Genomic DNA, 25,788 nt, shown 5'->3' with positions numbered 1-25,788 from the left:
GGGCGTGGCATCACCCTGACCTGCATCGAATGGCCACTCCAAATATCGCCATCGCCACTTATCTCCACCACATCGCACCATGGAAGGCAACAAGGAGGAGGCCCTGCGCTGCCTCTCCATCGCCCAGCGCCACCGCTCGGCGCAGAACCATGCGGCTGCGCTACGCTTTGCGCGCAAATCCGTCTCGCTCTACTCCACACCCGAGGGCGAGAAGATGGTACTCCTTATCCAGGAGGAGCTGGCCACCTTCTCGTCAAGTGCGGGCTCAGGAGCAGAGTCTGCTTCGGAAGCACGCAGCCCACCGACCTCGGGCGCGGCCACGCCGACGCCGAGCGCCAAAGCCTCGGGTGTAGAGGAGCACGTGACGAGTGCACGGCAGCGCGGCGCCGCCGGCGCAGCAGAGAAGAAGAAGGCGGCAGCGGACAAAGCGACGGAGAAGCCGAAGGCACAGTACACCGCCAAGCAGCTCGAGGTTGTTACGCGCGTCAAGCGTTGCCGACACCACGCGTACTATGAGATCCTTGCGGTGGAGAAGAGCTGTTCCGAGAATGACGTGAAGCGGGCGTACAAGAAACTGGCATTGGCACTTCACCCGGACAAGAACAGCGCGCCGGGTGCGGACGAGGCTTTCAAGAGTGAGTCCGAGAGGACGGCTGAGGGCGGTGCGATGGTACGCCATCGCAAACTTCCTTGGCGCTGGCAGTGTGTGAGATGCCGGGTGCGATCGATGGCCACATAACCGAGATTGTTTAAGATGTGGGCGCGCCGCTAACAGCCAGTGGTTTCAAAAGCTTTCCAAGTCCTATCGGATAAGGGTTTGCGCGAGGTGTACGACATGAACCCCACGGTCGACCCAACGCAGCGCGGTGGCGGCGGTGGCGGCGGTGGGATGGCGCGCGGCTTCCCAGGTGGTGGCGGGATGCGGTTCCAGACGCACCCTGGTTTCCAGCAGGACATCAACCCCGAGGATCTGTTCAACATGTTCTTTGGCGGCGGCATGGACCAGGGCTTTGGCGGGCCATTTGGCGGCGCGCGAGGTGAGTGTTCCCCACACGCCCACACGCACGAGCAGCCCCGAGAATGGCAGGCATCATATCCGGGCGAGGGGCGGCATCCAGAGTCACGCGCGAGTCCGGGGGGAGACTGGTGGTACGAGCCTCACTTCGATTGGCAAAAGCACCAGGGTTGGCCGTCCGCTCCGGTCGACCCACGCTGGCAGCGCACCTTTCAGCCTCCGCTCTCACCGCCCCCGCCCTTTCCGCACCGGCCGATCTCGCAGCGCGAGCTGAGCACTCACGCGTTGGGATACTGCAGAGGCCGCAATTGCTACTTCTGCGGCATGTCATATGGCGGATAGTGAACCATCGGGGGCGCCGAGATCTCAATCCAGCTCTGGTCATCGACCCCATCCTCAGCCCCGCAGGCCCCGACCTGGCTGACATCAGTGTACACGTTCGGCGGCCCCCGCCGACGTCCCACCCAGTTCCAGCATGCGCGCGGCGAAGACATGACGCCGTCTTCGCCATTCATGGCGTTCCTCCCCGTCCTCCTCCTGGCGGCTTTCGTCCTCTTCTCTCTCCTCCCCACGTTCTTCGGCGACAACACTCCCGATCCAGCATACACGTTCCGCCCGACAAATCGGTTCTCGCAGGTGCGCCACACGCTCCCCCGCAACGTCGGCTACTACGTCAATCCCACTGAGTGGGAGGGGAGTGCTGTGTGGCAGAGCGTGCCGGAGCAGTATCGGGCGCGAAAGGATGCGGCACAGTTCAGCTCGCGCCTAAAGAACTTTGAGTTCGGCGTCGAGCAAACGCAGATCCAGCATCTCCAGGCTGAGGTGAGTGACGGAAATGGAGCGAGAAGATTGCGCCAGCTGACGTAAGTGCCGCGCATTCGACAATGCGCGCCAGCGCAAGATTGCAGAGGAGGCGGGCGTGTTTGGGTGGGGAGCAGACTACGGCAAGATTCGCGAGTTGCGCGCACAAACCAACCCGGCTTGCGAGCAGTTGCGGAAATGGGGCGTGAGCACGCTGGGATACTAGAGGCATGCATGTGGCACTGTATTATTTCCACCAGCGAGCCGTACAAGGCTAGTAACGTATATTAGGCGGTCTATCCACAGAACTATACAGGAATAACTGGCACCGAGCTCCGCCTGGCGCGACGGCTAAGGCCGCGCCTGGGACTGGGAAGGCGGTGGTGCGCGCCTCGCGCCATTAAAGGCCATGTTGATTAAGCGGTGGGCGAGGCGCGGCTGACCCTAGGCCGCGGTCTCAAGGTGTACGGGGGGGTTGAAACGGAGCGCCGGGCCCGATGTCATACTGGCATTCAAGGCGCTCAACTCGTCGTCAAGGACGCGGCGCGCGATAGTGTCTCCGTCGCGCACAAGGGACAAGTAGTGCTTCTTGAGGCGGCTGTCGACCTTGAGGAGCAGGTCTATTACGGGCTGCACGAGCTTCTGGCCCTCGCCTACAAATGCGCTGTTCTTGGGCATGTCGCCGAAAAGGGCGGCGTCTGTTGCGACACTGATTATGCCTGTGTCGTTGCCACGGATGTTGATGAAGGCTGTTGGGTGGAGAAGCGTGCCGTACGCTGGGTCGTTTGAGCGCACGCCCTGCACGTTCGGCAGGAGCATATTCAGGATCTTCTTGTACACGTCGCGGATGATTGAGCAGGTCGAGGCATGTACTTGGAAGTAGTCGGGGGTGAAGGGCTGCGGAAGTCAGCGAGTGGCGCGCGGCGGGCAGTGCTGCAGGGTCTGGTGCTCACCATAACGGCTAGGACCAAAAAGGCGTCTGATGAGGCATCAATTGATGCGATCGTTACCTCTGCCGTTGACGTGCTCTGCGCCGCGCTGGGACGGGGAACGGGGCGTCGTGGGCGGAAGAAGTTGCGCTGCATGTTAGCCTGTTAATCATCACGAAAAGGAGATGAGTGAGGACGCACAATTGGACCAACAACCTTGCCACTGTTTGCGCTCTGCTCCGACCACTGCTCCCACTCGCCCATAAGCTGATATGCGGCGCGGAGAAAGTCCTGTGCGCCAGCAATGTCAAACAGCGCTGCGAGCGACAGACCCAGGGCATACTCTTGCCGCGCAAGAGTGTCGAGTTGCTTTGTCCCGAGGGCAGCTTCCAGTGCGCTGCGCTCTACATGAACGGTGTTGAGCCATGGCTGGTCGCTGATGTCAGCGTTGCACTTGGAAAGGCAAGGGAGAAGGCGGAGGGAGGCGGCGACGTACCCGTTGTACCACTGCATCAGGTAGCTCCACTGAAACACGCGCTCGCGAACGAGGACAAACACGTCTTCGACGCGCCGCACATTGCGGGGGACCTGGGAGGGCGCCTGCGAGCGCCCGTACATGCTGCTAGAACTGGATCCGCTCACGCTTCGCCCGACGCCGTGGTAGATGGAGCCGGCACTGCGTTCGCTAAAGTTGTACGACGCGTCGTGGCTTTCGTCCGAGCTGGTCAGAGATGGCGAGTATGACCCCTGCATGTACGCGCTCGGCGGAGCATTGTACCCGGGCGAGGAGCGCGAAGGCTTCCCCAGCGCGGCGAGGAGGGACTGATGTTAGCATGAGCATATGAGACGTTATCTCTCGCGTGGAGAGGCCCCTGTCCCGGAAAGATACCTGCACGCTCATGACGCGTTTGGGGCACGCGCGGGCATACTCACGGACGATTGCTGCTGTCAGTTTAGCGTTGAACAACAAATAACCCACCTTGCGCTTCATGTGAGACTTAGAGAGACTGCCAAAGTCCATGGCGTTTGGCATAAACTATGTCGAGATGGATGGGCGATGGAGGGGGGTTTGAGTGAAGAGAGGAGAGAACGCGGGAAGGGCGGGACATTTCATTGTGCACTTGCGTCCACCGGGGTGGGCCCTTATAGCGTGCCTGAGTTGATGGAATACCCTCCACTTCCGCTGGCCTGGCGCCCGATCACACCTCCACTCTCACTCTCCGCCTCCGTCCATCACCCACTCCTCCCACATCCTCCTCTCGTCTCTCCCAATGCGTCTCTTCTTGCGATCACTCGCAGCCGCACGCCGACCCGCCGCCGCGCTGGTCGGCGGTGCCCTGACACTTTATGCCATCGGTGCGTCGTCTTGGTAGTCGAGCTGAGGGAGCCCCACCTACTGGAACCAGCTGACGAAAGATGCCGACGTGATCGCAGATGCCAAGACGGCGATGGCGGGGCTGCGCGTCGACGCGCTCCAGCGGTACACAGTGCAGCTGGATGCAGCACAGCCTCCTCCCCTCGTGCCCGTTGGTGACACTAGTGTCCGCGGTGAGTCCTCTCTGGCGCTCCATAACCTTGACCAGGTCGGGCGCGAAAGAGAGAGCACACATGTGTCATCTCCGGCACGTGTGCCGGCGGCTCCAAGAACGCATGAGGCTCGGCTGCTATCCAAAGCGTGGCCCAAAGCTGGAGTCTTGATGAAGCACTACTCGGCCTGACCATCTAAATGCAGCCCATCGCTGACCACAGTTGACGCAGCCACCAATGTCGCCCACAGCGTGACCCTGCGCCCAGCGTCTGCACCAGCGCTCGCCCTTGTCGGCGTCGGCGTGCGCACCGTCTCCTTCCTCCGCATGAAGGTATACTCGGCCGGCTTTTACGTCGACGACTACACGCTCAAGCGCCTTGGAGGCTTGCCGGGTTGGGCAGGGTACACGCCGGCGGCACTGCAGGGGCCCGATGCCGAAGCGCTCATCCAGTCGGTTCTGGACGCGCCAGCAGCGTGCGCCGTGAACGTTAGTGAGTCCGATCAGGCCGGCAGCATTCCACTGCTCTGGTGCTCTGCGTTGCAGCTGTACGGTTTTCTATCCGCGTATGCGTATGCTGGCAACCCTTCGTCTATCTCTCGTGGCATCTCTATTGTTCCCAACTTCCCCATGTACCCCGCCTCCACCTCCACTCCACCGTCCCGTTCCGGCTTTCATGCACTTGCCGCCCACGCTGACACGCAGTTCCCGTCCGCAACACTGACTTCGGTCACCTGCGTGACGGCCTAACTCGCACCCTCGTTGGGCGGCAGAAGATGGCCAGGCACCGTGGCGAGCTGACAGCCGAAGACGATGAGCGCCTCGCCGGGGCCATGCAGCAGTTCAAGGCCATTTTCCCAGGTGGCTCGGTGCCCAAAGGCAAGAGCCTCGTGCTCGTCCGCTCTGCCGATGGCCATCTGCACGTTGAATACGAGGGCCGCGTGCTCGGCAAGGTCGCTGACAAGTGGATGGCCGACAACCTCATCAAGGCCTACTTCAACACGGCCGCTCCCATCTCGCCTCCGCTTCGCGACTCCGTCGCTGAGGGGTTCGCCACGTACGTGTGAGACACGGCGATGTGCATGCTGTACAAGACAATCCACCTATGAATTACCATTACCACTCTATCGGCCAGCCTACATGACTACACACTCCCCTTCCGCATCCTTACGTGTTGGCCGCTTGCCGCTGCCCTTCATGTTGCGGTTGCTGTTCAGCTCTGCGAGGCGCTGCATCGCGCGCTTGTTGCCTTGGCCTGCTATTAGCATTCACCGACGGGTCCACACTCACTCGCTGCCCGCATGTACCATCGCTTGGCCAGCTCCATATCCTGCTTGACACCTATGCCAATTTCGGTGTAATCTGTTTCGTCAGCTGTGCCTCACTCGAGAGCTTACATCCTACAGCGTATTCGGCCTTGGCGAGACCCTTGTTGGCGGCCTTGCGACCCCAGAGGTACGCCTCGGTGTCAGACTGCTTGAGCACGCCCTCCGAGCCAGTGAGGTACCAGCCGCTGAGGGCGAGCTCAGCCTCGGCGTCTCCGCGCTCCGCGGCGCGGGTGTACCACGCAATACTGCGGCGAGGGTCGATAGGGAAGCCTAGCGTACCGAACTCATGGCACGAGCCGAGTTTGAACTGCGCTGGAGCATAGCCGAGCTGAGCCGCTTGGGTCAAATACTCGCGCGCAGCAATGGGGTCGTGGGGGATGACGCCGCCCGAGCCGTTATTTGGCCGCTCGTGAAGAAGAGCAAGCTCGTGCAGCGCATGCGGGTTGTCTTCGTCGGCCTGCGCAGCTGCGCGGCGCAGCCATACCAAGGCCTCGCGTGGGTTGCGCGGATGACCCATCAACCCGTTGAGTAGGATCAGCGCGAGCTTGTACATTGCCGCTGTGTCGCCGAGCGCGGCGGCCTTGCGGTAGAAAAGCACCGAGCGGTTCGCGTCGCGCTTGGTCCCAGCACCCAGCTCGCAGCACACGGCCGCACGGTACGTCGCGGCAGGGTGGTTCAATTTGGAAGCCATGAGGTAAAGGTAGTAGGCCTTCTCGTGATCGACCTGCAAGCCCAACTGTCCGGTGCCATACAGGTTGGCGAGGAAGAACTGAGCGTCGGCATAAGGTTCCTTGCCCTCGGCCAACTTCTTGACATTGCGAAGGCTCTCGGCGAGCAGTGAGTCGCGGTATTTGCGACCCTGTCGGGGATCGGTGGAGGAGATTTCGTCTCCAAGCTTCTTGGCGGCCTCGATGAGGTATTTGGCAAATGCAAATTGCGCCTCTGGGTCGGGGTCAACCTTCATGCGATTCCGGTAGTCTTCCACAAACTCGCGTGTGTATGGCGGCTTGGAGACATCGATCGCGGCAGCTCCACCGCGTCGGCGTGTTGATGAAGCCCCCACCGACTCGATGGGCATCCTAGGCGCAGAAGAGATGGACGAGAGGGAGAGGGTCGAGCGAGATGTATTGGTCCGCACGAGGGTGGACATGCTGGGCTGCCTTGATGGCCCTGGGGCAGGACCGGGGCCACCAGGACCGGCGACACCTCCAGGCCCTGCGAATGGTCCGCCCATGCCCTGGGCTGGCGGCAACCCAACAAAATCGTTCGCGGCTGTGTAGTACGGGTTGTTGACGTTGGGCGACGCCGGCGCTTGTCCTGGTCCTCGAGGAGGATAAGGCTGCGGCTGATTTGGCCACCCGCTTGTAGGTACTCGACTAGGAGGTGGCCCGCCCCCGGGGTACCCCATCTGCCGCTGCTGCGGAACTGGGGGCTGTGCGTATGCGTTCATGCCCGTGTCGAGACTGTAGACGCTCGCCGAAGGATCGCCGTGTTGCACCGGGCGCGACCCACCAGTCACAGAGCGCCCTCGAGGAGGAAGGCCAGAAGCCGCCAGCTGTCCATATGGTCCAGCGTACGCTGACGGGGCGGGCGCACGGGGTTGCGGATCTGCACTTGTCAACCGCATGTTTGAGAAGTCGCTGCTCAGGTCATTGCTGTTCGAGCTGTGTGTGGAGAACCGGCTGTCACCTGGAGGTGGGCTGTCCGAGTAGTCGTATGATAGCTGGCTCGGATAGTCGACAGGAGCGTATGGGGGTTGGTCGCGCCCGCTGGCACCTGATCCAACACGCCTGTGGGTGTATGCGGCATGCTGGGGAATCTGCGGTTGTGGCATGGGTGTTGTAGCAGGCGATGGGCTGATGGGAGAGGCTGCGGCCGCTGTTGCGGCCTGATAAGACGGAGGAAGGGTGGAGGGCATAATGGTGTCTCCGAAGTCTAGCTCAGGTAACTCGGGCAGTTCGAGTGGTTCGGCTGGAGTCACTGTCAGCTTGAACATGAACAGCGAGGAGCAAGTGGAAGTGCAAGAGAGGAAGTAGAGCTGTTGCGGATGATTGTGGGTGATGGATCGGCTTGTGCCGTCTACTTGTGCAACGGCCTGGAAAGTTGACACGTCCAGAGAGGCACAAGCAGGAGTGCAGTGATGTGGCACGCACACGCGCCCTGCCGCACAAAAGAGGCCATAGGGCCAGAGGGTAGACCTACGACGACGACGGGCGCCAGAGTGATGCGAAAGAAGCATGATGCAAGAATTGCGCGACGCGCCCGCGACGGGGTGTCGTTGACTGTCTCACTTACCGTAATCGCGACTTGGGGCGCGTTGCCCATCCCCTGCGTTGTCCTCATGCTCTTGCACGTTGGAGAGGGGGCCGTTACCGGAGCCGTTGTACATTGTCCGTGAGGGCGGCGCAGCGGACATGGTGACGGACCAACGCGGCGGTGTCGCGGTCGTGTAGAGTGTGCGTGACAGGGGTAGGGAGGGATGGAGGGCGGACGAAAAGGACCTGTCGAATTGGAGGGCACCGCGCAGGTGCAGGGTAAGATCGGACCTGCGCTGCTCTCCAGAGTGTCCAAGTGGTGAGAGGGAAGCGCGAGGACGCGGTATCGACGCGTGTGTGGACGACGGAGAAGAGGAATCGGAGGTCCGAGGCCCGAGACAAGATGGAGGTGAGAGCAGAGCAACGGCGGGATGGCTGGCTGTGGCTCAAGCTCACCTGGCTCGAGAGGCTTGGCTCTCTGCACGGTCGCTTCCCTCCCCGCAATACCGATCGTGTCATCACGTGGATATCGCGTGCCAAACATGCGACTTGCGGGCACGTGATCGTTCGGTTACCAACCCTCTCTCCGCTCCGTTGACTCGAAAGATATCGACGCGCTACCCTACTTTCCATTGTTGTTCATCGACATTCCTCACCTCCCCCATTCAACCGTCACAACGGCCACAGCTATGGCTCAGACAGTATGTCGAAGTCTCCGTTGCACCCTCTGACTTGCAGCCCCAGCCTCTCAAACCTTCTCTAGACGAGGTCAAGGCCTTGTTCGCCTCGGCGACCTCCACCCCGACGACTCTCGCCCCTCCCGGCGCCGACGGCTTCCCCCGTGGCTCAGGCATCGCCGCTTCTTCAACCGACAAGGTCGAGGCGAAGCGTCCCAATCTTGTGCCGGTGTACATCGACATCGCTGCGGACCTGCTCACTCCTGTTGCGGCATACCTTAAGGTTGCCAACGGGAGCAAGTACTCATTCCTTCTCGAGAGTATCACGGGTGGCGAGAGTCTCGCGAGGTATAGCTTTGTTGGCGCCGACCCATTCAAGACTGTGCGCACTGGCGAGGGGTTCGAGGTGGCTGGCGACCCTCTTGAGGCGCTGGAAAAGGAGCTGGAACCCTACCGCTACGTCAAGCTCGACTCTGTCCCAACATTCACTGGCGGCGCGGTCGGATTCATCACATACGATGCCATCCAGCACTTTGAGCCCGTAACAAAGCCTGCCAAGCCGCACCACAACCCACTGCCGGGCATGCCAGAGGCATTCTTTATGCTTGCATCGACGATTGTCATCTTTGACCACATCTTCCAGAGCATCAAGATTGTGACGCACGTCTACCTTCCAGATGGTGAGGACGAGTCCAAGCTACCTTCACTTTACGAGGAGGCCGCCCAGCGTTTGGCGGCCATCAGGGTCAAGCTTCTCAACCCCGAGACGCCGCTGCCTAAGCAGGACCCTATCGTGCTGGGCAATGAAGCTGTGAGCAACGTCGGCAAGGCGGGGTACGAGGGCTTTGTCACCAAGCTCAAGGAGCACATTGTCGCGGGCGACATTATTCAGGCCGTGCCATCCCAGCGCCTTGCGCGCAAGACTGCTCTCCATCCCTTCAATGTTTACCGCCACTTGCGCCGCCTCAACCCCTCGCCGTACATGTTCTACTTGGACTGCGGGGACGTGCAGCTCGTTGGCGCGTCGCCAGAAACGCTGTGCAAGGTCGAGGGGCGTAAGGTTTACAACCATGCAATTGCAGGCACGGTCAAGCGAGGCAAGAATTCGGTCGAGGACGCCAAGCTCGGCGCGGAGCTGCTTGCAAGCGAGAAGGACCGCGCCGAGCACATCATGCTGGTCGACCTGGCGCGCAACGACGTCAACCGCGTATGCAAGCCTGAGACGGTCAACGTCGACGACCTGATGCGCCTTGAGAAGTTCTCGCATGTCATCCACATCACTTCGCAGATCAGCGGACAGCTGCGGGATGACCAGAGCCGCTTTGACGCATTCCGCTCTATCTTCCCGGCAGGCACCGTGAGCGGCGCGCCCAAGGTCAAGGCGATTCAGCTCGTTGGCGGACTCGAGCGGGAGAGGCGTGGCGTGTATGCTGGCGCCGTTGGCCGCTTTGACTTTGACCGCAATGAGCTTGACACGTGTATTGCCATCCGCACTATGACGTTCAAGGACGGCACCGTGTACCTCCAGGCCGGTGGTGGTATTGTCTTTGACTCGGTGGAGGAGGACGAGTACATTGAGACGATCAACAAGCTCAAGAGCAACGTGTCAGCTATCGAGGCGGCTGAGAGTGAGTGGCCGCGCTGGGACATGCTAACATTGCAGAGGAGTACTACGCCATGCAGCAGGCTGGTGCCCAGTAGATATCTGTAGATTTGCACATCCATGCATTGGGTTGTTTGAGAGGTAAAGGAGCAATTGGGCATTATGGTCGCTGAGTTACTACCGTGCAGTCACTCATTACCTTTTATGCGGAAAGCCCTTCCAGACTCCAGCACACAGTCCCCTAATCCACCAACTCGAGCGGGCGGTATACCGGATCCCACATCCGCGCCTTGATATAGTCCTCGAGGCTCATCTCGCCTTTATCCTCGGCGATTTTGATCACGAGCTCGTTTTTCGCGTTCTCCTCCTTGACGGCTGCACGAATAACCGCTGCCGTGACATGCACGCTGACGGCACGAATGTTGTCGAGCGACGGTAGGAGAGCCTGGGAGGGGTCATCGAGCGCAGGCGAGAGCTCGGACAACCCGTCCACGCCTGCCATGAGCATGCGCGGAGAGATGGTGTTTGCGCGCGCGAGGATCGCGCCCGCCGCAAGCGACGGATAAACGATCGCATTGTTCGTCTGGGCGACATGGTACTCATGTCCGTCAGGCAGCTTGACGGGCGAGAAAGGCGAGCCGGTGGCTACGAGCGCCTTGCCGTTTGTCCACGTGATGGCGTCCTCTGCCTGTCAGGATACCCAAGATGCCAATATCAGAGTGCTCACGAGGATCAACTTCGCAAAGAGACGTGGGGTTGCTGAGGGGCATGATAATGGGCCGCTCGACATGCTTGGCCATCTCGCGCACGACCTCCTCTGTGAACGCCCCCGTCGCGGTCGACGTCCCGATCAAAATTGTCGGCTTGACGTTCCGCACCACGTCAAGCAACTGCGCCATACTCGGCAGCTCGGGGTTCTCGAGCGCCCACGTCTTGATCTCGTCGTCCGGGCGCGCATACCGCACCTGGTTGCCGCGGAGGGCGGGCGCCATGCTCTCGAGCAGGAGGCCGTTTCGATCGACGGCCCAGAAGCGCTGGCTCGCATCCGCCGTCCCCAGCTTATCCTGCACCTCCATGCCTTCTCGGATCGCGTCAGCGACGCCCATGCCCGCCGAACCCGCGCCGTAGATCACTATGCGCTGGTCTTGGAGCGCTCCGCCGCCAGACACTTTCAGCGCAGCGATGATCGCCGCCAGCGTCACGGCGCCTGTGCCCTGAATGTCGTCGTTGAACATTGCGAACTTGTTCCGGTACTTCTCCCTGCTGTCAGATGGCGCTCCTAAACCGCACTCACAGAAGACGGTAAGCGTTGTTCAGGCCAAAGTCCTCGAACTACCGTTAGTGGATACACCGCGCTCGCTCACGTGGATGACCGCATTGGGGAACAGGTCCCGGGCGTGATTAATGAAGGTTTCCACGAAGTCACTGCAGTCAGCTTAACCCTTAGACACCTAGAGCATGGCAGAGACCCACTCGTAGTTCTTGCCACGCATCCGCGTCCGCTTCCAACCCATGTAGAGGTCGCTCGCGAACAGAATGGGATTGTTAGTCCCGACATCCAGCACGACGGGGAGGATGCGGTTCGGGTTGATACCCGCGCCGAGAGTGTACAGGGCCGATTTAGAGGTACTGATGGTGATACCACCGACGCCTGCTGTCAGTTCCCGTCTTGCAGAGGGAGTCCGGTCGCGCCGGTCGCAGGCCGGTAGGGAATCCGGTGTGTGACAGGCCCTCACCGTAGTCTCCGATCCCAAGAATAGCTTTCGTCAGCGCTGATACGGCCAAAAGCGTACCCTCGCCGTCTGTGACCACGATCAGGTCAATGCTCTCTGCGGTCGTCTCGTCGTGACGAGCCACATCCGCCACGATGTTGATGTTTTGCAGGTGCGCCTCGAGCTGCGCTCGCATCCCATCACGGTTGGGGAACGATAGGTAGCAGCCCACCGGTCGGCGGAAGAGGTTCGAGTACTGCGCAACAGCCTCGCCAGCTGTGGGCGTGTAGATGATGCCAAGCAGCTCTTTGAGATGATCCTGCAGCAAGCGGTAGAACAGCACGGTGTTCTGGTCTCGCAACCTGACAGTTTAGTGACGCTTCTTCATTTTTGGAGCCTAGACTCACGAGGCGAGGAATACATGCTGCGGTCAGCTAAGACGGATGAGGACCCACTTGCAGCAGCGGCGTCGGCTGGCGCTTCAACTGGTTGTACGCTCGGTCGCACTGCTTCTCGAGAGTGTGCACGTCATACGGGAGGAAGCCCTCAAGACCGAAGATGCTGCGCTCTTCGCGCGTGAAGCCTGCACCCTTGTTCAGCTGACATCAGCAGCCGAGAACACATACACCTACACTCGGCGTATTTAGCAGGGCAGAGCCGCGGAGGTTGGTCCGTATCGGCATTGGCGTCTTCTCCTTGAAGTCGTACGTGACCATGCTGTGTGCGCCGGCGGTGCCGCGCAGCCGGCGGGGGAGGGAGCGGAGAGCGGAGCGCGCGGTGATCATACTAAGGTGTTTCCGCCTGGAGGATGAGAAGTCAGAAATGGCCAGGAGAGACGGGCTCGGCCAGCTTGCAGAAGTGGGCAGCTCTTGTTATACTCGCCGTCATGGCGACCATCCTGTGAGCCAGGCATCGCGTTTTGCTTATGGCCTCATGACCTTGTGGGGGCACGAGGAGATCGGGGAGAGGTCGCTTACAGGTACCTCGGTGTATCATGACGCAACCGCGGTTGCAGGCATTCCGCCCCAACAGAAACGTGTCAGACCTCGCCGGCGGCACTGGACGTCTGCTGTTGTGGTTGGCACGTCGGACCCTGTAGATTGTAAGAGTAGTTCGCAATTTATGCACGCGCATGCCCACGGTTGAGTCCGGACAGATGATTTACAGGTGTACAGGTGCAAGTCTCCAGCATGCGACCGTGCCCATGCCGCCCATGCCGCCTTGCAACTCGCGATGTCAACAACGTCGATCCCGCATGCGCCGTGCCTGGCAGTCGTGGAATCTCAAGACCCGACAGCAATTGAATCCGCGTGCTTCTCAATATGGTGGCAGAATTAGGTCCCGAAGCGCGCGACGCGTCGAGTTTATGACGACCGGTCCACTCAGCCACTGCGATTGTCACCACTCGTACCACTCACCATCCATCACTCACCACCCATCACCATCCATGGCGTCCTCATCAAAAGGCAAGCAACCTGCGGTGCCGGCTACGGCAAAGCATGCAGATGCGGAGAACTACGAGATGCCCTGGTGAGGTTAATCTTAAGCATGAGCCCAACCGCCGGCCGCTGCACATAGCGGTGGAGGAGGAAGGATAGCAGACTAACGCCAGGGTTGAGAAATACCGCCCACTGTTGTTGTCCGACATTGTGGGCAACTCGGAAACAGTCGAACGGCTAAAAGTCATCGCCGAGGACGGCAATATGCCGCACATCATCATCAGCGTGAGTCTGGAACTGGCAGCTACGGCTTGAATGTCGATATGATGGCTAACCCCAGGGCATGCCCGGTATCGGCAAGACGACCTCGATCCACTGTTTGGCGCACGCGCTACTGGGTGATGCGTATAGGGAAGGTGTCCTCGAGCTTAACGCGTCGGACGAGCGCGGTATTGACGTGGTGCGGAACAAGATCAAGTCATTTGCACAGCGCAAGGTCACATTGCCGGCAGGGCGGCATAAGATTGTCATTCTAGATGAGGCAGATTCGTGAGTAGAACGCGACCGAGAGCAGTGACGCCCTCGAGTGGCTCAGGTGCGCCGTTTTATCCACGGCGAAACGTCCATCCCCCACCCAGCTCACACCAGAATGACAGCTGGCGCGCAACAGGCACTCCGACGAACAATGGAGATTTACTCGAACACCACGCGTTTCGCTCTTGCCTGTAATATGAGCAACAAAATTATCGAGCCCATTCAGTCGCGGTGCGCAATCCTGCGTTACAGCAAATTGCGGGATGCTGAGGTTCTCAAGCGCCTTCAGGAGATCTGCGAGGCTGAAAACGTGCAGTTCAACGACGAGGGCCTGGCAGCGCTCATCTTCACTGCGGAAGGCGATATGCGACAGGCGATCAATAACCTCCAGTCAACGTGGAGCGGCTTCGGGTTCGTGTCACAGGACAACGTATTCAAGATTTGCGACCAGCCGCACCCCATCGTTATTCGAGGTATGATCAAGAGCTGCCAGAAGTCGGAAATCGACGAGGCGCTCGCCCGTATCCACAGCTTGTGGGAGCAGGGGTACGCGGCCGTTGACATTGTTACCACCATCTTCCGCGTCGTCAAGACCATGGATGAGCTTCCCGAATACACTCGACTCGAGTTCATCCGGGTGAGTTGGAAAGGAGACGCCGCTAACGTGCAGGAGATTGGGTGGACACACATGCGAATTCTCGAGGGCGTGGGGACCATCGTGCAACTTGGCGCCATGATCGCGCGCTTGTGCCGCATGTCGTTACCGCCTGACGCGCTGAAGTTGTGATTATGGGGTCACGGATCGACGAGGAGATACACATGTACAAGCCATGCTGCTGCTCACAGATGGCTCATTTCTGGCGCATAAGGAGCTCATCTTAATGACGCAGTACACGGCCAAATTGCAGATACAGACGGGAGGCATCTGGATCGGAGGAAGCAGCTCCTGGCATCTCGCTGTGCACGCACGCTCACTACAGGTACTGCCCCTCTACTGACCTTCACCACGCTACCGCCACTGCCCAACACGCCCTATCATACAGTTGTTGCGGACTCACCACCGTTACCACTTGAACGCACGGGTCGGGCGGCCTAGGACCTCGCGCCGACGTCCACTGACATGCAGCACGAGCTGCGCCTGCTGTCAGCTTCCCCAACATCGGCACCTAACCTTAGAAAGTCTGGGAACGGCCGTACTGGCAATGAGGCAAGGCACGTCAGACAATATGAGGCGCTCGGCGCTGCCGTCGCCACCCACTAGGTCGAGGTAAGCGTCACTCTCGCGCATGTTCTCGTCCACCAGTTCATCGACCAGACGGAGCGCCATGGGGCGGAGGTGCGCAGGCATCTCAGGCGAGTACTGGCACATGGGGGCGCGCAGTAGCCATGGGCGGAGATCCTCGAACTCGCTGCCGTCGCGCAGGGCGGTGATAAGACGCTTGAAGTATCCCTGGATGGCGCGGACGACGGACACGCCGATGACATGCTCGCTCTCGGCAGCCGTGGGAGTGGCGGCGGCGCCGGTCGAGAGGGTAATGTGCGTGTCGAGGCGCGGGAGGCAGGCAACGTTAACGGGCGTAGGCGACATGGGGCTTGGGGCGACGACCGGGGTGGCGCAGGCGGGCGAGGTATCGCGCAGGTTGAGCGGCGGGGGCACTTGGCGCGGGAGGCGCATCTTGGATCTGAAGAAGCGGGCCTTGAACTTGCGCGGCGCCTTGGTCACGGCAGGCTGGCTGTCGCTCGCTGCGTCAATGGGGGGTCCGTTATCGGTGTCAATAGCCATTCTGTTCGTGAGAGAGCGAGTGGGAGAGCCTCGCGAGCGTTTATAGGGCCGCTCCTCCAGTGATAGACTGGCGAGCCTAGGCCCGAGTCTGCTCATCTCGTGTAGTGAGACGTTGGGGACTGAGTACGTCGGTGGCGGCCGTGTTAAACACCAATGAAACACCTCGCTCGTGTAGTGACGTCGCGCGTGATGGGATCTTGCCAGATCTGACGGACGTGAGAAGGTTGTGGGGGTAAGGGAGATCGAGAGTGTTGAAGTGGCGAGGAGGTGGGGGTGGATGGAGCGGAGAGGGGAGAGGCTAATGAGGACGAGAATGAGTCATGGCCAAAGAAGGCCATGCCACAGTCGAGGAACGCGTATGGACGTGCCAGACGCGTCCAACTGGGGCGCGGGATAGCCACCGCCCGCAACGCCCGTCCGTCCCGCTTCACACTCCGTCTGCCTCTCGAAGCTATTCCTCAACTCACAACTTCAGACAGAGTCCAGGACCCAAGGTCACACACTCCTAAACAAGGTCACACGTTCCTACGAGTGGCCGGTTCCGAGGCCCTCCGATGATGGGCCCGCTTGGCGAAACATCCACGGCCCGTAAGATCGACTACCTTGACATTGCGGTCTCGGAGAAGCTCCCTCTGGTTGGCGCGGTCGAGTTCGATTCCGACGTTGGACCTTATGACGCCCAGCATACCACACTTGGCAGTGGATGGAATACGGCCAGAACAATAGGTATTCAAGCGGAGAGCAATTCTGAGCACCACCAAAGAGCCCAGCCAACGAAGGCGGCGAGGTCCACGCCCCGACAGTCAACGATGGCTGCAATAACTCTGTCAAGCAGACGAGGGGTCAGGCGTCTCCGCGACGAGCTTGTCGGCGAAGTCGACCGCTTGCTCATCCTCTTTTTCTTACACTGCCTTTCAGTCAATTGACTCTCCTTCCTTCCATCTCCTCTGCCCGTGATCACCAAGTCAAGAGCCTGCTGGAGCAGCTTGAAGCGCGTCGTGTGTATGACCCCGATTTTACTTCAACACTTACCACTCTTCGCACAGCACGACGAGCTACCAGGTTCCAGTCTAATCACACTTGTTGATCCGCGCGTTCCCGCCTATTACAATCCTGGTGACACCAGTGGTGATCTGGAAGGAAGCTAAGGAAGGAGCATCGTGGTGGGAGGAGATTGACGCTATTAGTATGTGTTGGGACCACGCGAAAGGCGAAAAAGGTGTCCTAAAGTTACAGCGAACCGGGTGGCGCCTCACAGTCAAGGCTCCGTCATTGCTTCTGTACAAATTGCGCGTACGGCACGAACAAGACACTGGATCTCTGGAACATGCTCACCCCTACGCACGTGCCTACAGTGCCGCCGGGGTCTCTAAGAGCGATTTTAGAATCCCCCAGACCTCCCCTGGTATCCCTCCACCTGCACAAGCATCGCGACGGGCGGCACCTCCTCTCGGGCGTGCAGGCGATCGAAGTATCTCAGCAGCCGGGACTTACACGGTTCCGAGCATCTGGTCGGACGGGGCGGACCCGACACTGCAGCCGATGGCGCGCGGAATCCCGAATTTCGCGCCCTGTACAATACACGCGACGCGCAGCAGTTGTAGACCACGAGAGTTTGGGCGTCCTCTGCCGTCCTGGCATGTGCTGAGCTCGGAGCCGACCATGTTTCTGTGGGCACCCTCGGGGGCACGGATCTCATGGCGTTCTCGAGACTGCTGGAGGATTGGGAGGGCATGTAGGGCGCGACACTTGATGTGCAGGCGCAGGACACAGGAGAGTCTGTCGCCTGGGCCCCGACGAGCGCGAGGCGCCACGAGCAAGGAGCTGCCTTCCTGACAGGCGCTACTTTCCAGAGAGATTTCGGCACCGCGTTGATAGATGATATTGAAGCTGATGCTGGTTAAGTTTCACCATTTCGGAGATGCTCTGCTGCGAGTTCCTCGAGTGACAGGACGCTGGAGTCTCAGAGACACCGAGACAGCAAGCGGAGAGCCCAAAGTAAACGGCATGTGCCGTTGGGGATCGACGACTTTTGTTGTCCAGACCACCATATTCCAGCGGTAGGCCGGAGGTTCTGCATGCGGTTAAGTGGAAGCACATGGCGCTACGTAAACCCGCCAGCGGAACCAGGGAGCGGCGCCGCTGGAGCGAACCGCCAAGCCCAGCGCTGGAGAATGCGGAGCAGGGCCCTTGTCGAAGAGACCGCGGAATGGCAGGATCGTGTGCGTCCTGCTGTGACTTCGGAGCGCTCCCGCCGCTGACGCGCAGGAAGAAGCACGAGAATCAGGTGACGCGGCGCGCTCAGCTGACCTAAAGCGCACTGGCCCACTGGCCAGCTTGCCAGGATCCCGAGTCACGATGAGTGACGACTTGGCGGCAGCGTGCCCCTGCTCCGATGCCCACCCCGGGCACTTGTCCCCGCTCGGTGCGCTCGGTCAATTTCCCAACCGTCACGGATAGCAAAGCCGGCCGAGATATGCTGCTGGGCCCCTCACCACCTTGTCCCTCTTACCCACCCCCATCCACCATCTCCACGCACCTCTCCTTGTCGTCAGTACCACAACCTCCTTGTCGGCGAGGCAATGACAAGCGGCGACCGCCTCGCACACCCCTGCCCATGGCCGGGGTGCAGCAAGGCCTACAAGCGCCTAGACCATCTCGAGCGCCACCAGAAGAGCCGTGCGTATCTCCTTAGCCGCGGCAATCTGACTCCAGACAGTGGCGACCTCAACTACCGCTGCCACCTGTGTCACCGCCAATATTCGAGGAGGTAGGGTCATGCCAGGCAAGTCTGACGCCAGCGATGTGCTGAATAGACACCTGGTTCAGACGCACGGGGAGAAAACCGCACGTGCTGGCCGGCCGCGCCGCGCCGCATGGTACGTCGCCGCGAATCTCGCGCTGATAACAGCATCGCGTGCGTCGACGAACGCGTGGCATGCGATGGCGTCCCACCCAAGATCTGCAGTCGGTGCCGCGACACGACGCGCCAATGCCGATACCGCCACCTTGAGATGGAGGCGGCGTCGCCGCCGTCGCCGAGGGTGTCACTGGGCGGATCGACCGGGTCGGGCGGGTTCGAGTTCTCGCCGCTTACCCCGGCGGTTGGGCTGGCGGCGCAGGGAGACGCGAGCGAGGTGGCACGCGAGGGTGATGTCTTGGGGCTCTGGCCAGAGTCGGCGTGGAGCGCCGAGCTAATCTTCACTGCCACTGATCAGTGCGGGTTTCCTATCCCGCCAGAGGAGTGGTGTGGTGCCGACGACGGCGTGTCTGGAAGTGAGGAAAGGCGTCCGATTGACCCGGGGGATGAGGGGCACTGGGGCCACGCCTCTTCTGGGTTACCGCACGCGCTCGCCTCACCAGAGCCGGTAGTGGCCCAAATTGCGGATGGCGAGAAGGGGACGATGACGCCCAGTACCTATGGCACAGTTCAGGCTCTCACACAACACGCTCACCGCCCACTGTGGTCCGCACCTCCCAACTTTCCCTCGGAGTCATCTTTCGCGGCGAACGTGCATCTTTTCCATCAGCACTTTGCAACGTGGCTACCGCTTCTCGACCCCTCGGCGCAGAGGTCTTCACTCCTTTTCAAAGCCATGGCGGGCATCGGAAGCGTGTACGCGCGCGAGCCAGGTTTGATGGAGCTCGTCCGGCGCGATCTGCTCTTTATCAGGGAGCACGACTACCGATTCACGCATGTCCTGTCCGTTTTGCAGGCTACCCTCCTAACAGCGATTCACGGCGCTTTCTCGGCCTCAGCCACCGAGACGCAGCATGCGGAAACCGCGCGCGCGACATTGGTGGTTAGCGTGAAGAGAATGGACCTCCTCACAGGCAGTGAAGAACAACGCAGGCTGGGATGGTGCATCTACGTGCGTGGCTCTTTCAGGCAGCCAGTCTGCAACGCAACTAACGTCAGCTTTTCGACGCTCACATGTCCGCGCTCTTCGGCTTGCCCCCTTTGTATTCTTTGACGGACATTGACGCGCCGCTCCCCTCAACAGATGCCTCGTTCCCCCCGATCCTCTGCGCTCTCCTTGAATCCGGCGCGGTCCCGCCTGCGCTCGACGACATGGCGTTCAGCGTGCTGGCATTCTCTTTGCACCGGATATGCGCGGACGTGGCAGCCGCGCGCGTATTTGGTGCGTGGGAAGACGACGAGGCTGAGTATGCTCTCCCTGTATTGGGCTATGCCATCCAGTAAGTTACCCCTTCGGCAGACTCTTACGCCAGCCCCCAGGCTCTGCTCGACCAGCTGGCGCGCCACGCGCTCCGCGTCCCTCCAACGCCCCTCTCCATCGCCTGTGCAGCAGTCGCATATCACGCGCACCTCCGCTACGCTGCCCCCCGTTTCATGGACGACGTTAAGATGGCCGCGGGGCGCGAGGGGCCTGTCGCGGCTGAGGAGGCGCGGGTGCGGTTGGCAAGGTGGATGCGCGTGCAGCCGCGACGTGCGCGAGACGTGATGGCGCATGCGTCTATGCTGTTTGCCCTTATGGGGCGGTTCGAGTTCTAGTGCGTCCTTCCAAGGTTGGGCTAACTCCAGCACGCCGCCGGAAACGGTGTGGATTTTCGATGCGACGTTGTGCATGTGGGCATTCATGGAGTTTGCGCCACTGCCGGAGGGTGAGACACTACTCGTTCCATGGTCGCTTTCGCCTGCGCTTGAGGCGTGGGTGAGCAGTGGCGTCGGCTGTCTCGCGGTCGAGGGGATTGGGCGTGTTGATGCCTGCGCCTTGCTCAACGTAGCGGCCGAGCGCCTCAACGCAAATCCCTGGGGCCTTGCTGCGCGCCACCGTCGTGTTCTCCTCAGGCTGGGAAGCGAAACACGCCGAAGAAGAGGATGACCGCAGTGAGCACATCAGGTTGTATAAAGTATGCACGGTCACTAAGTATTGCGCGCTCTGAGCTGATACACTACTACTACTATGTAAAGATTCTGGGTATTCTATGCAGGGTTACTCTTCGAGGACCACCCACCCTTCTTCTGCCTCCAAGACATCTGGGATGCCCTCGTTTTCCGCAGCAATGGGAGGCCACCTTACCTCCCCCTCAACTTCCGCCTCAGCCCCGGGTTCGTAGTTCTCAACCCTTTCCTCCACCACATACTCGGCGTCGATCATCCACTGTCGCACGCGCGCGAGGACCGCGGCGATCATGCGCCACGACATGGACACGAGTAGCACCGTTGTGCTGACGGGGTACATCATCCGGACTTGGGTTAGTTCGCAATCCAAGGCGCGGTAACTCACAAGCCCATCCGTTGTCAACCTGAGGTAATGGCACCCCGATCATCTGCAGGCTCGAGCGCAGTGCGACAAAAATGAACCACGGTAAGATAATTGGGATGATAAGATACCCTGCAAGCGGAACCGTAAGTTTGGTGATGTAGCCAAACTTCATACGCAAGGGTCTCTTGAAGGCGTCGCGGAACGTTGGCGGCACCCGAGGAAGCGCTTCGTCTGCTGCCAGGCCTACACCGCCAACGTAGAGAGAGATCATTGATGTGCCGGTTGCCCACGCGTCCCACACGTGCAGGACTGGAGCAATGTCGTTTGAGAACCCGTAGCGCACCGGGAGGGAGATAAACAGCTCGAAGTTGATGCCGACAATGAGTGGCAAGACGAGGTATAACATGAACACCGCGTAGACGGCGCGTGTCACGCCGAGAAGCCACCTCTTGACCCGGGTTGACTTCTGCGAGCGGCGCAACCGCTCGGCCCGAGACGAATCAATGATGTGCTTCTTTGCGCTCTGCCCCATGTTGTACGAGATCAGACATAGGTAGATACCGACGACCTGGTCAGGTTTAGTGCATGCAGTCAATCGGACTCACCCAGCTGTACCCGTCATACACCGGTGCACCGAACCACAACGCTGTTGCTTGACGCCCAAGCGCCAAGGGAACAAAGATGAGGCCAGCCGTCACGCATGACGCCGAGAAGAGCATAAACGCCAACAACGCATAAACCCGGGTCCGCCAAAAGTCTGGTAGCGACACAATGGTGTAATCGGCTTTGGGATTGCGCCCTGCCTTGCGAGCTGCAAAGTCTTGTTTGAGGAGTCGAATGCGATCAGCTTCAGTCCTAGGCGCTCCTCTCTGGTCGACAGGAATAAAAACACCCTCCCGTCTGCGCTCGGCCAGGGTCGCTAGCTCCACTCTGTCGCTCGCCGGAACGCGAGCTCGTGTCGCGCGATTGTCATACCTGCCGAAAATGAACTGGCAAGCAGCGTCAGCCAAAAGCCAGGCGATATGCGAGCCATAGGATGAGGGCTTGGGGCGAACCTCCATGCCGAAAATGAGTGAAACCAGGCGAAGCTTTTTTACTGCGTATCCCCACCACACAACGAAGAGCTTCCTCATTCGGTGGGGTAGATACAGCATCTCCCAGGACGGGGGAATGATGAGATGGAGGAAGAGAATGTCGAAAGGCACCGATGACAATGGTCGTCTGTGTTGTCAGCCGGATGCGAGCACACTGACTCACTGGTCGAGGCGCAAGGGCAGAAAGTCGCTGAAAAAACCTAGAGCTGAGAATGCGTGCAGGAGCCACGGCACAGCGCCGCATACCGCGAAAACAACCACTGTGTACATGGTAGCTGAGACTGCCAACTGGGGGTATCAGCGATGTCCAGGGTTCAACTAGAGACGTACTCTCGGGAATTGAGCGAGCGCAGGGCGATCCATGATCTCCTTGACAGGCGAGTGCGTGGGATCAGATGGGTCGCGAATGAAGTAGAGCGCGCCGGCGCGCGAGATCGTCCGCATGTGCGTTAAAAAGGCCGCGAAGGAGATCATGAACACAGTGCCGCAGGCCCATGTCACAAAGATCTTGCCAAATGATATGCCCGCGATACGAACAAGGCGCTGGCTCATGGTAGTGCCAAACAGCGGGAGCGTGCACAAATCAATCACGATTCCGACGAAAATTGGGAAGCAAACGATCTCGAGCGTCATAAAGAACACAACCTGAAATCAGCTTACATTCCGGGTAGGAAATTCACCTTCAAAAAGGTTTGCACTGTGCGCGCCCTTTCCATGAACGAATGCGAGAGTTGGATCAGATTTGCTGCGTCGATGATGGCGATGCAGATGACGGCCAACGACAATGTCATGTAACCCACCATTAACGACACAAAGTGATCGCCGGAATCAGGCGATGCTGCGATGGAGATTGATCCTAGGCGCAGTGTCTTGTAGAAGGTGTGTGCCGTCTCTCCGACAACTTCGAGACCACTGATTGCCTGATCGATGAGCACTCCAACTACGGGCACATCGGAGGTGTAGTTAATCGAAGCGATGGCCTCCGGCGCGACAATAGGATGTGAGAATAAGCTGGCGGTGTGGTCAAAAGCCTGAGCAATCGACGTTACGTTGAGTGAATCCATGATATAGTCGGTCGCAGGCTTAGCAACAAGACGAGGAAATGCCAGGAGCTCCTTCAAAATCATCGCAACACCCCGTAAAAGGCAGTCGGAGACGAATGAGATTGAGCGGATGGTCGTGATGAACCCGTCCCCAGAGGCGCGGATGAAGTCGGTAGCCAAAACAACCTTGCCAACGAAGGTGGGCAGACCAACCATGACGGTCAAAGTGAAAGCCATGGCGAAGCTGACAAAGATATGCTGCCAGTAAGCGTGATACGACAGCAGACACTCACGTTGTGAAGAAGGCCCGTGAGGGGGCCGATGAAGCCAACAACTTCGAAGATCCCGTCCCAGTCCTCAGCGTCCAGTGGCCGGTCGTCTTCGTCCTCGGGTGGGATTTCCATGCCAACACCATCTAATTCGTTGCGCGCCATAACCTGCTGGACAAACTCCACATTCACGACAAAGCGGTCATCGTCGCCCAAGGCTGCCTCAAAGTGGCGCCATTGGGGGTCATCGACCTCCACCCTCTCCTCAATATGCTCCAGTTCAACGTCCGCGTTGGCGTCCGTCTCCTGGTCGACGTCAACGTCGGTCTCGTTGTCCTCCGTCTCCGTGCGCACGAGGTCGCCTGGAGATGTCTCCCCTCTCAAAACCTGATCGTCGTGCTCAAATTCGCCTGTCTCGGGCGTCCCTACACTTTCCGGCGACGAGGGGCCGTCGGGAACGCCAAGTAGCGCACCCATGCGTGTGTCGAGTGCTTGCTGAACATCCAAGGGGGGCGTGTCAGGGGGCGATTCGGCAATAATTGGCAGCGCCGGCTCCATCAGGCCTTGAGACCCGAACTGCCGCTCTGCGCGAGGGGACTCGAGGTTACCATCCGGCCCAGGATCAGAGGCGCGGCGGAAAGTCGGCGAGAACTCAAGCGTGCTCTGGCTACCGGCTCCGCCCGGGACAGTCTCCAGCGTCTCGAAAAAATCGTCCTCATGGCGAGTACCATGAGGGCTCTCTTGACCACTAGCGCGCGGTGTATCAAGTTGCTGAGAGGTCAACAGGGGCGGCGTGTCGGCGACCACGTCCTCGGGCACGTCCGCGACACCTCGAGATGGCCCCGCCTCAGCGTTGTTCTCCCACAGTGGAATCCTGGCGGTAGCCTCCCCAACACGCGTCAACGCATCAAAGGAGGCGTGCGTTAAAGCCGGCCGAGGCTTGCGTTCCTGCGCCTGCTCCCGGGCAGTATCGATCACTTCCGCCGGCAGGGCAGGCGACTCTTCCGTGTCATGTTCCATGTCGCCCTCCTCAGTCTCGTGGGGCGCAACGGGGCCTTGAGAGTCCAAGTCACCATCCGCAATAATGGTCTCTGTGTCTCCGGTGTCGCCCACGTCAGTGCCAGCAGCGGCTCTATTTGACTCGGCATTGCTAGAATGCTCGATGTCCGTGAGGCGGATGGCCTGACCGTTGCGAAATGTCCACAGACTTGTGTCGAACTCGCCCTCCTCTTCCACTGGCGGACGCGCATGCCACTCTTGCTGCGCAATCCACTCACGTAGCAGGATCAGGCCAATAAGACCAGTGGCGACGGAGATGGCGACAATCTGCCCGCGGAAGACGAATGCGATGGGGCTGACAGTCAGCCTTGGCCGGACTTGCTAAACCTACTTTCGCCCATCTGCGGATATGCGGTCGAAAAACGTAGGGAGGAAATCGAGCGTGCCATTTGTTGCAACCGCATTGAGTACGAGGTCACGACCGCGGGGGCGTCCATCGGTGTCGTTGGATAGAACAAAGGTCCCGTTAAGATCGTGGTAACTATCCGTGATAGCGGATTTTAGCCCGTAGGATAAGCTAGCGTGGGCACTGGGGTGAGCTGGCGCGCCCCGGGGTCGTTCGGCGGCACTCACATGTGGTCCACCACGGCTAGAATGATCCGTAGTGATGCCATGGTAATGACGGGTAGAATGACCAGCCAGCTGACAATGGCGATGCATATGCGCATAACTCGCCATGCCAAACGACCTGCCACAAAGAGTGATTGGCGAATGTACACCATCGTAGGAATAACGGAAGGTAAGGACGAGGGATAGACTGCACGTCAGCGATAACGAGTGCTTCCAGCATACCTTTGGTGAAGGTGTAGGGGTGGCCACAAATCTCGCAGTAGCGCTTCTTGCTGCGCGATAGCCACTCTTGCAAGCTGTGGAAGTAAGCAAATGATCGCTTAACCAGCAGCCAAGGCGGTGGCAGGAAGCACATGGAAAGGACGTGACAGAACGCACCAGTCTGAGTGCACATATCGAACAGATCCAGAGCACTTGCATGGATAGATGAGGGGCTTGGAATCTTCTGCCTCTGTTCGACACACGCGGCAGAGGTCTGCGTAAGATGTCAGCAAGGCGCGCGCACAGAATTGATGGCTGGACTCACCGCCCTCCTCGTCGAAGCTACCCCACATCGCGTCTCGAGCCGCGTCGTCGGCCATGTTGGATGTTGGTTATAGCATGGGCTAGCACAGGAAGTGGGCGGTGAGGGTGTCGCGTTGAGAAGTGGAATAGACGTGTAGCTCGATGTCGAGGTCGAAGAAGTGATTGGAAAGAGGAAGTGAGAGAGGAAGATGGATGATGTCGTCGTCGGGGTCGCGCGAGGTAGAGCACCGGACAGTGAATGGCAGCAAGTGGCAACTCACCCTGACATATGCAGCCCCTCCCTTTGATGGGTGGGTGGCGGCTGCTCATCCCGCTATTCCACGCATTTGAATTGACATTAATAATATGTAGATCATATGGAAATTTCAGGCACCTAGATGGGTCAATCTTGTCTG

At 59.8% G+C, this 25,788-nt stretch overlaps 9 protein-coding genes across 9 annotated transcripts; 4 read left to right on the top strand and 5 right to left on the bottom strand.

Moving 5' to 3' along the window:
• Positions 1-79: 79 nt before the first annotated feature.
• Positions 80-2,042, top strand: COLE_02615 (uncharacterized protein; the record flags this gene model as incomplete). Its single annotated transcript, XM_018423534.2, has 4 exons — positions 80-635; positions 780-1,037; positions 1,446-1,837; positions 1,884-2,042. 4 exons carry the CDS (start codon positions 80-82, stop codon positions 2,040-2,042), a joined length of 1,365 nt encoding a protein of 454 aa, XP_018277935.1.
• A 218-nt stretch (positions 2,043-2,260) lies between these two features.
• COLE_02614 (uncharacterized protein) lies at positions 2,261-3,498 on the bottom strand (the record flags this gene model as incomplete). Its single annotated transcript, XM_018423533.2, has 4 exons — positions 2,261-2,713; positions 2,770-2,895; positions 2,947-3,181; positions 3,242-3,498. The coding sequence occupies 4 exons, from the start codon at positions 3,496-3,498 to the stop codon at positions 2,261-2,263; spliced, it is 1,071 nt and encodes a 356-aa protein (XP_018277934.1).
• Positions 3,499-4,598: 1,100 nt separating this feature from the next.
• COLE_02613 (uncharacterized protein) lies at positions 4,599-5,338 on the top strand (the record flags this gene model as incomplete). Its single annotated transcript, XM_018420425.2, has 2 exons — positions 4,599-4,824; positions 4,977-5,338. 2 exons carry the CDS (start codon positions 4,599-4,601, stop codon positions 5,336-5,338), a joined length of 588 nt encoding a protein of 195 aa, XP_018277933.2.
• Positions 5,339-5,407: 69 nt separating this feature from the next.
• Positions 5,408-8,015, bottom strand: COLE_02612 (uncharacterized protein; the record flags this gene model as incomplete). The annotated part of the gene is made up of 4 exons (XM_018423532.2): positions 5,408-5,526; positions 5,562-5,633; positions 5,669-7,570; positions 7,895-8,015. The coding sequence occupies 4 exons, from the start codon at positions 8,013-8,015 to the stop codon at positions 5,408-5,410; spliced, it is 2,214 nt and encodes a 737-aa protein (XP_018277932.1).
• Positions 8,016-10,375: 2,360 nt separating this feature from the next.
• Positions 10,376-12,562, bottom strand: COLE_02611 (uncharacterized protein; the record flags this gene model as incomplete). The annotated part of the gene is made up of 10 exons (XM_018424997.1): positions 10,376-10,818; positions 10,862-11,394; positions 11,429-11,466; positions 11,499-11,559; positions 11,608-11,785; positions 11,871-11,894; positions 11,928-12,208; positions 12,254-12,270; positions 12,302-12,445; positions 12,479-12,562. The coding sequence occupies 10 exons, from the start codon at positions 12,560-12,562 to the stop codon at positions 10,376-10,378; spliced, it is 1,803 nt and encodes a 600-aa protein (XP_018277930.1).
• A 731-nt stretch (positions 12,563-13,293) lies between these two features.
• On the top strand, positions 13,294-14,606 carry COLE_02610 (uncharacterized protein; the record flags this gene model as incomplete). The annotated part of the gene is made up of 4 exons (XM_018423530.2): positions 13,294-13,376; positions 13,459-13,570; positions 13,626-13,834; positions 13,934-14,606. 4 exons carry the CDS (start codon positions 13,294-13,296, stop codon positions 14,604-14,606), a joined length of 1,077 nt encoding a protein of 358 aa, XP_018277929.1.
• Positions 14,607-14,882: 276 nt separating this feature from the next.
• Positions 14,883-15,602, bottom strand: COLE_02609 (uncharacterized protein; the record flags this gene model as incomplete). Its single annotated transcript, XM_018425449.1, has 2 exons — positions 14,883-14,957; positions 15,078-15,602. The coding sequence occupies 2 exons, from the start codon at positions 15,600-15,602 to the stop codon at positions 14,883-14,885; spliced, it is 600 nt and encodes a 199-aa protein (XP_018277928.1).
• A 2,582-nt stretch (positions 15,603-18,184) lies between these two features.
• Positions 18,185-20,449, top strand: COLE_02608 (uncharacterized protein; the record flags this gene model as incomplete). The annotated part of the gene is made up of 7 exons (XM_018419392.2): positions 18,185-18,281; positions 18,318-18,372; positions 18,404-18,481; positions 18,514-19,474; positions 19,522-19,802; positions 19,836-20,117; positions 20,149-20,449. The coding sequence occupies 7 exons, from the start codon at positions 18,185-18,187 to the stop codon at positions 20,447-20,449; spliced, it is 2,055 nt and encodes a 684-aa protein (XP_018277927.1).
• A 111-nt stretch (positions 20,450-20,560) lies between these two features.
• Positions 20,561-25,449, bottom strand: COLE_02607 (uncharacterized protein; the record flags this gene model as incomplete). Its single annotated transcript, XM_018423529.2, has 12 exons — positions 20,561-20,817; positions 20,855-21,401; positions 21,439-22,054; positions 22,091-22,215; positions 22,258-22,572; positions 22,608-23,228; positions 23,264-24,593; positions 24,630-24,827; positions 24,872-25,055; positions 25,091-25,164; positions 25,247-25,343; positions 25,395-25,449. The coding sequence occupies 12 exons, from the start codon at positions 25,447-25,449 to the stop codon at positions 20,561-20,563; spliced, it is 4,419 nt and encodes a 1,472-aa protein (XP_018277926.1).
• Positions 25,450-25,788: the final 339 nt, after the last annotated feature.

This window comes from Cutaneotrichosporon oleaginosum (genome assembly GCF_008065305.1).
Source record: "Cutaneotrichosporon oleaginosum strain ATCC 20508 chromosome Unknown ATCC20508_contig02, whole genome shotgun sequence".
Lineage (NCBI taxonomy): Eukaryota > Fungi > Basidiomycota > Tremellomycetes > Trichosporonales > Trichosporonaceae > Cutaneotrichosporon > Cutaneotrichosporon oleaginosum.
This window is presented reverse-complemented; position numbering and strand designations above follow the sequence as displayed.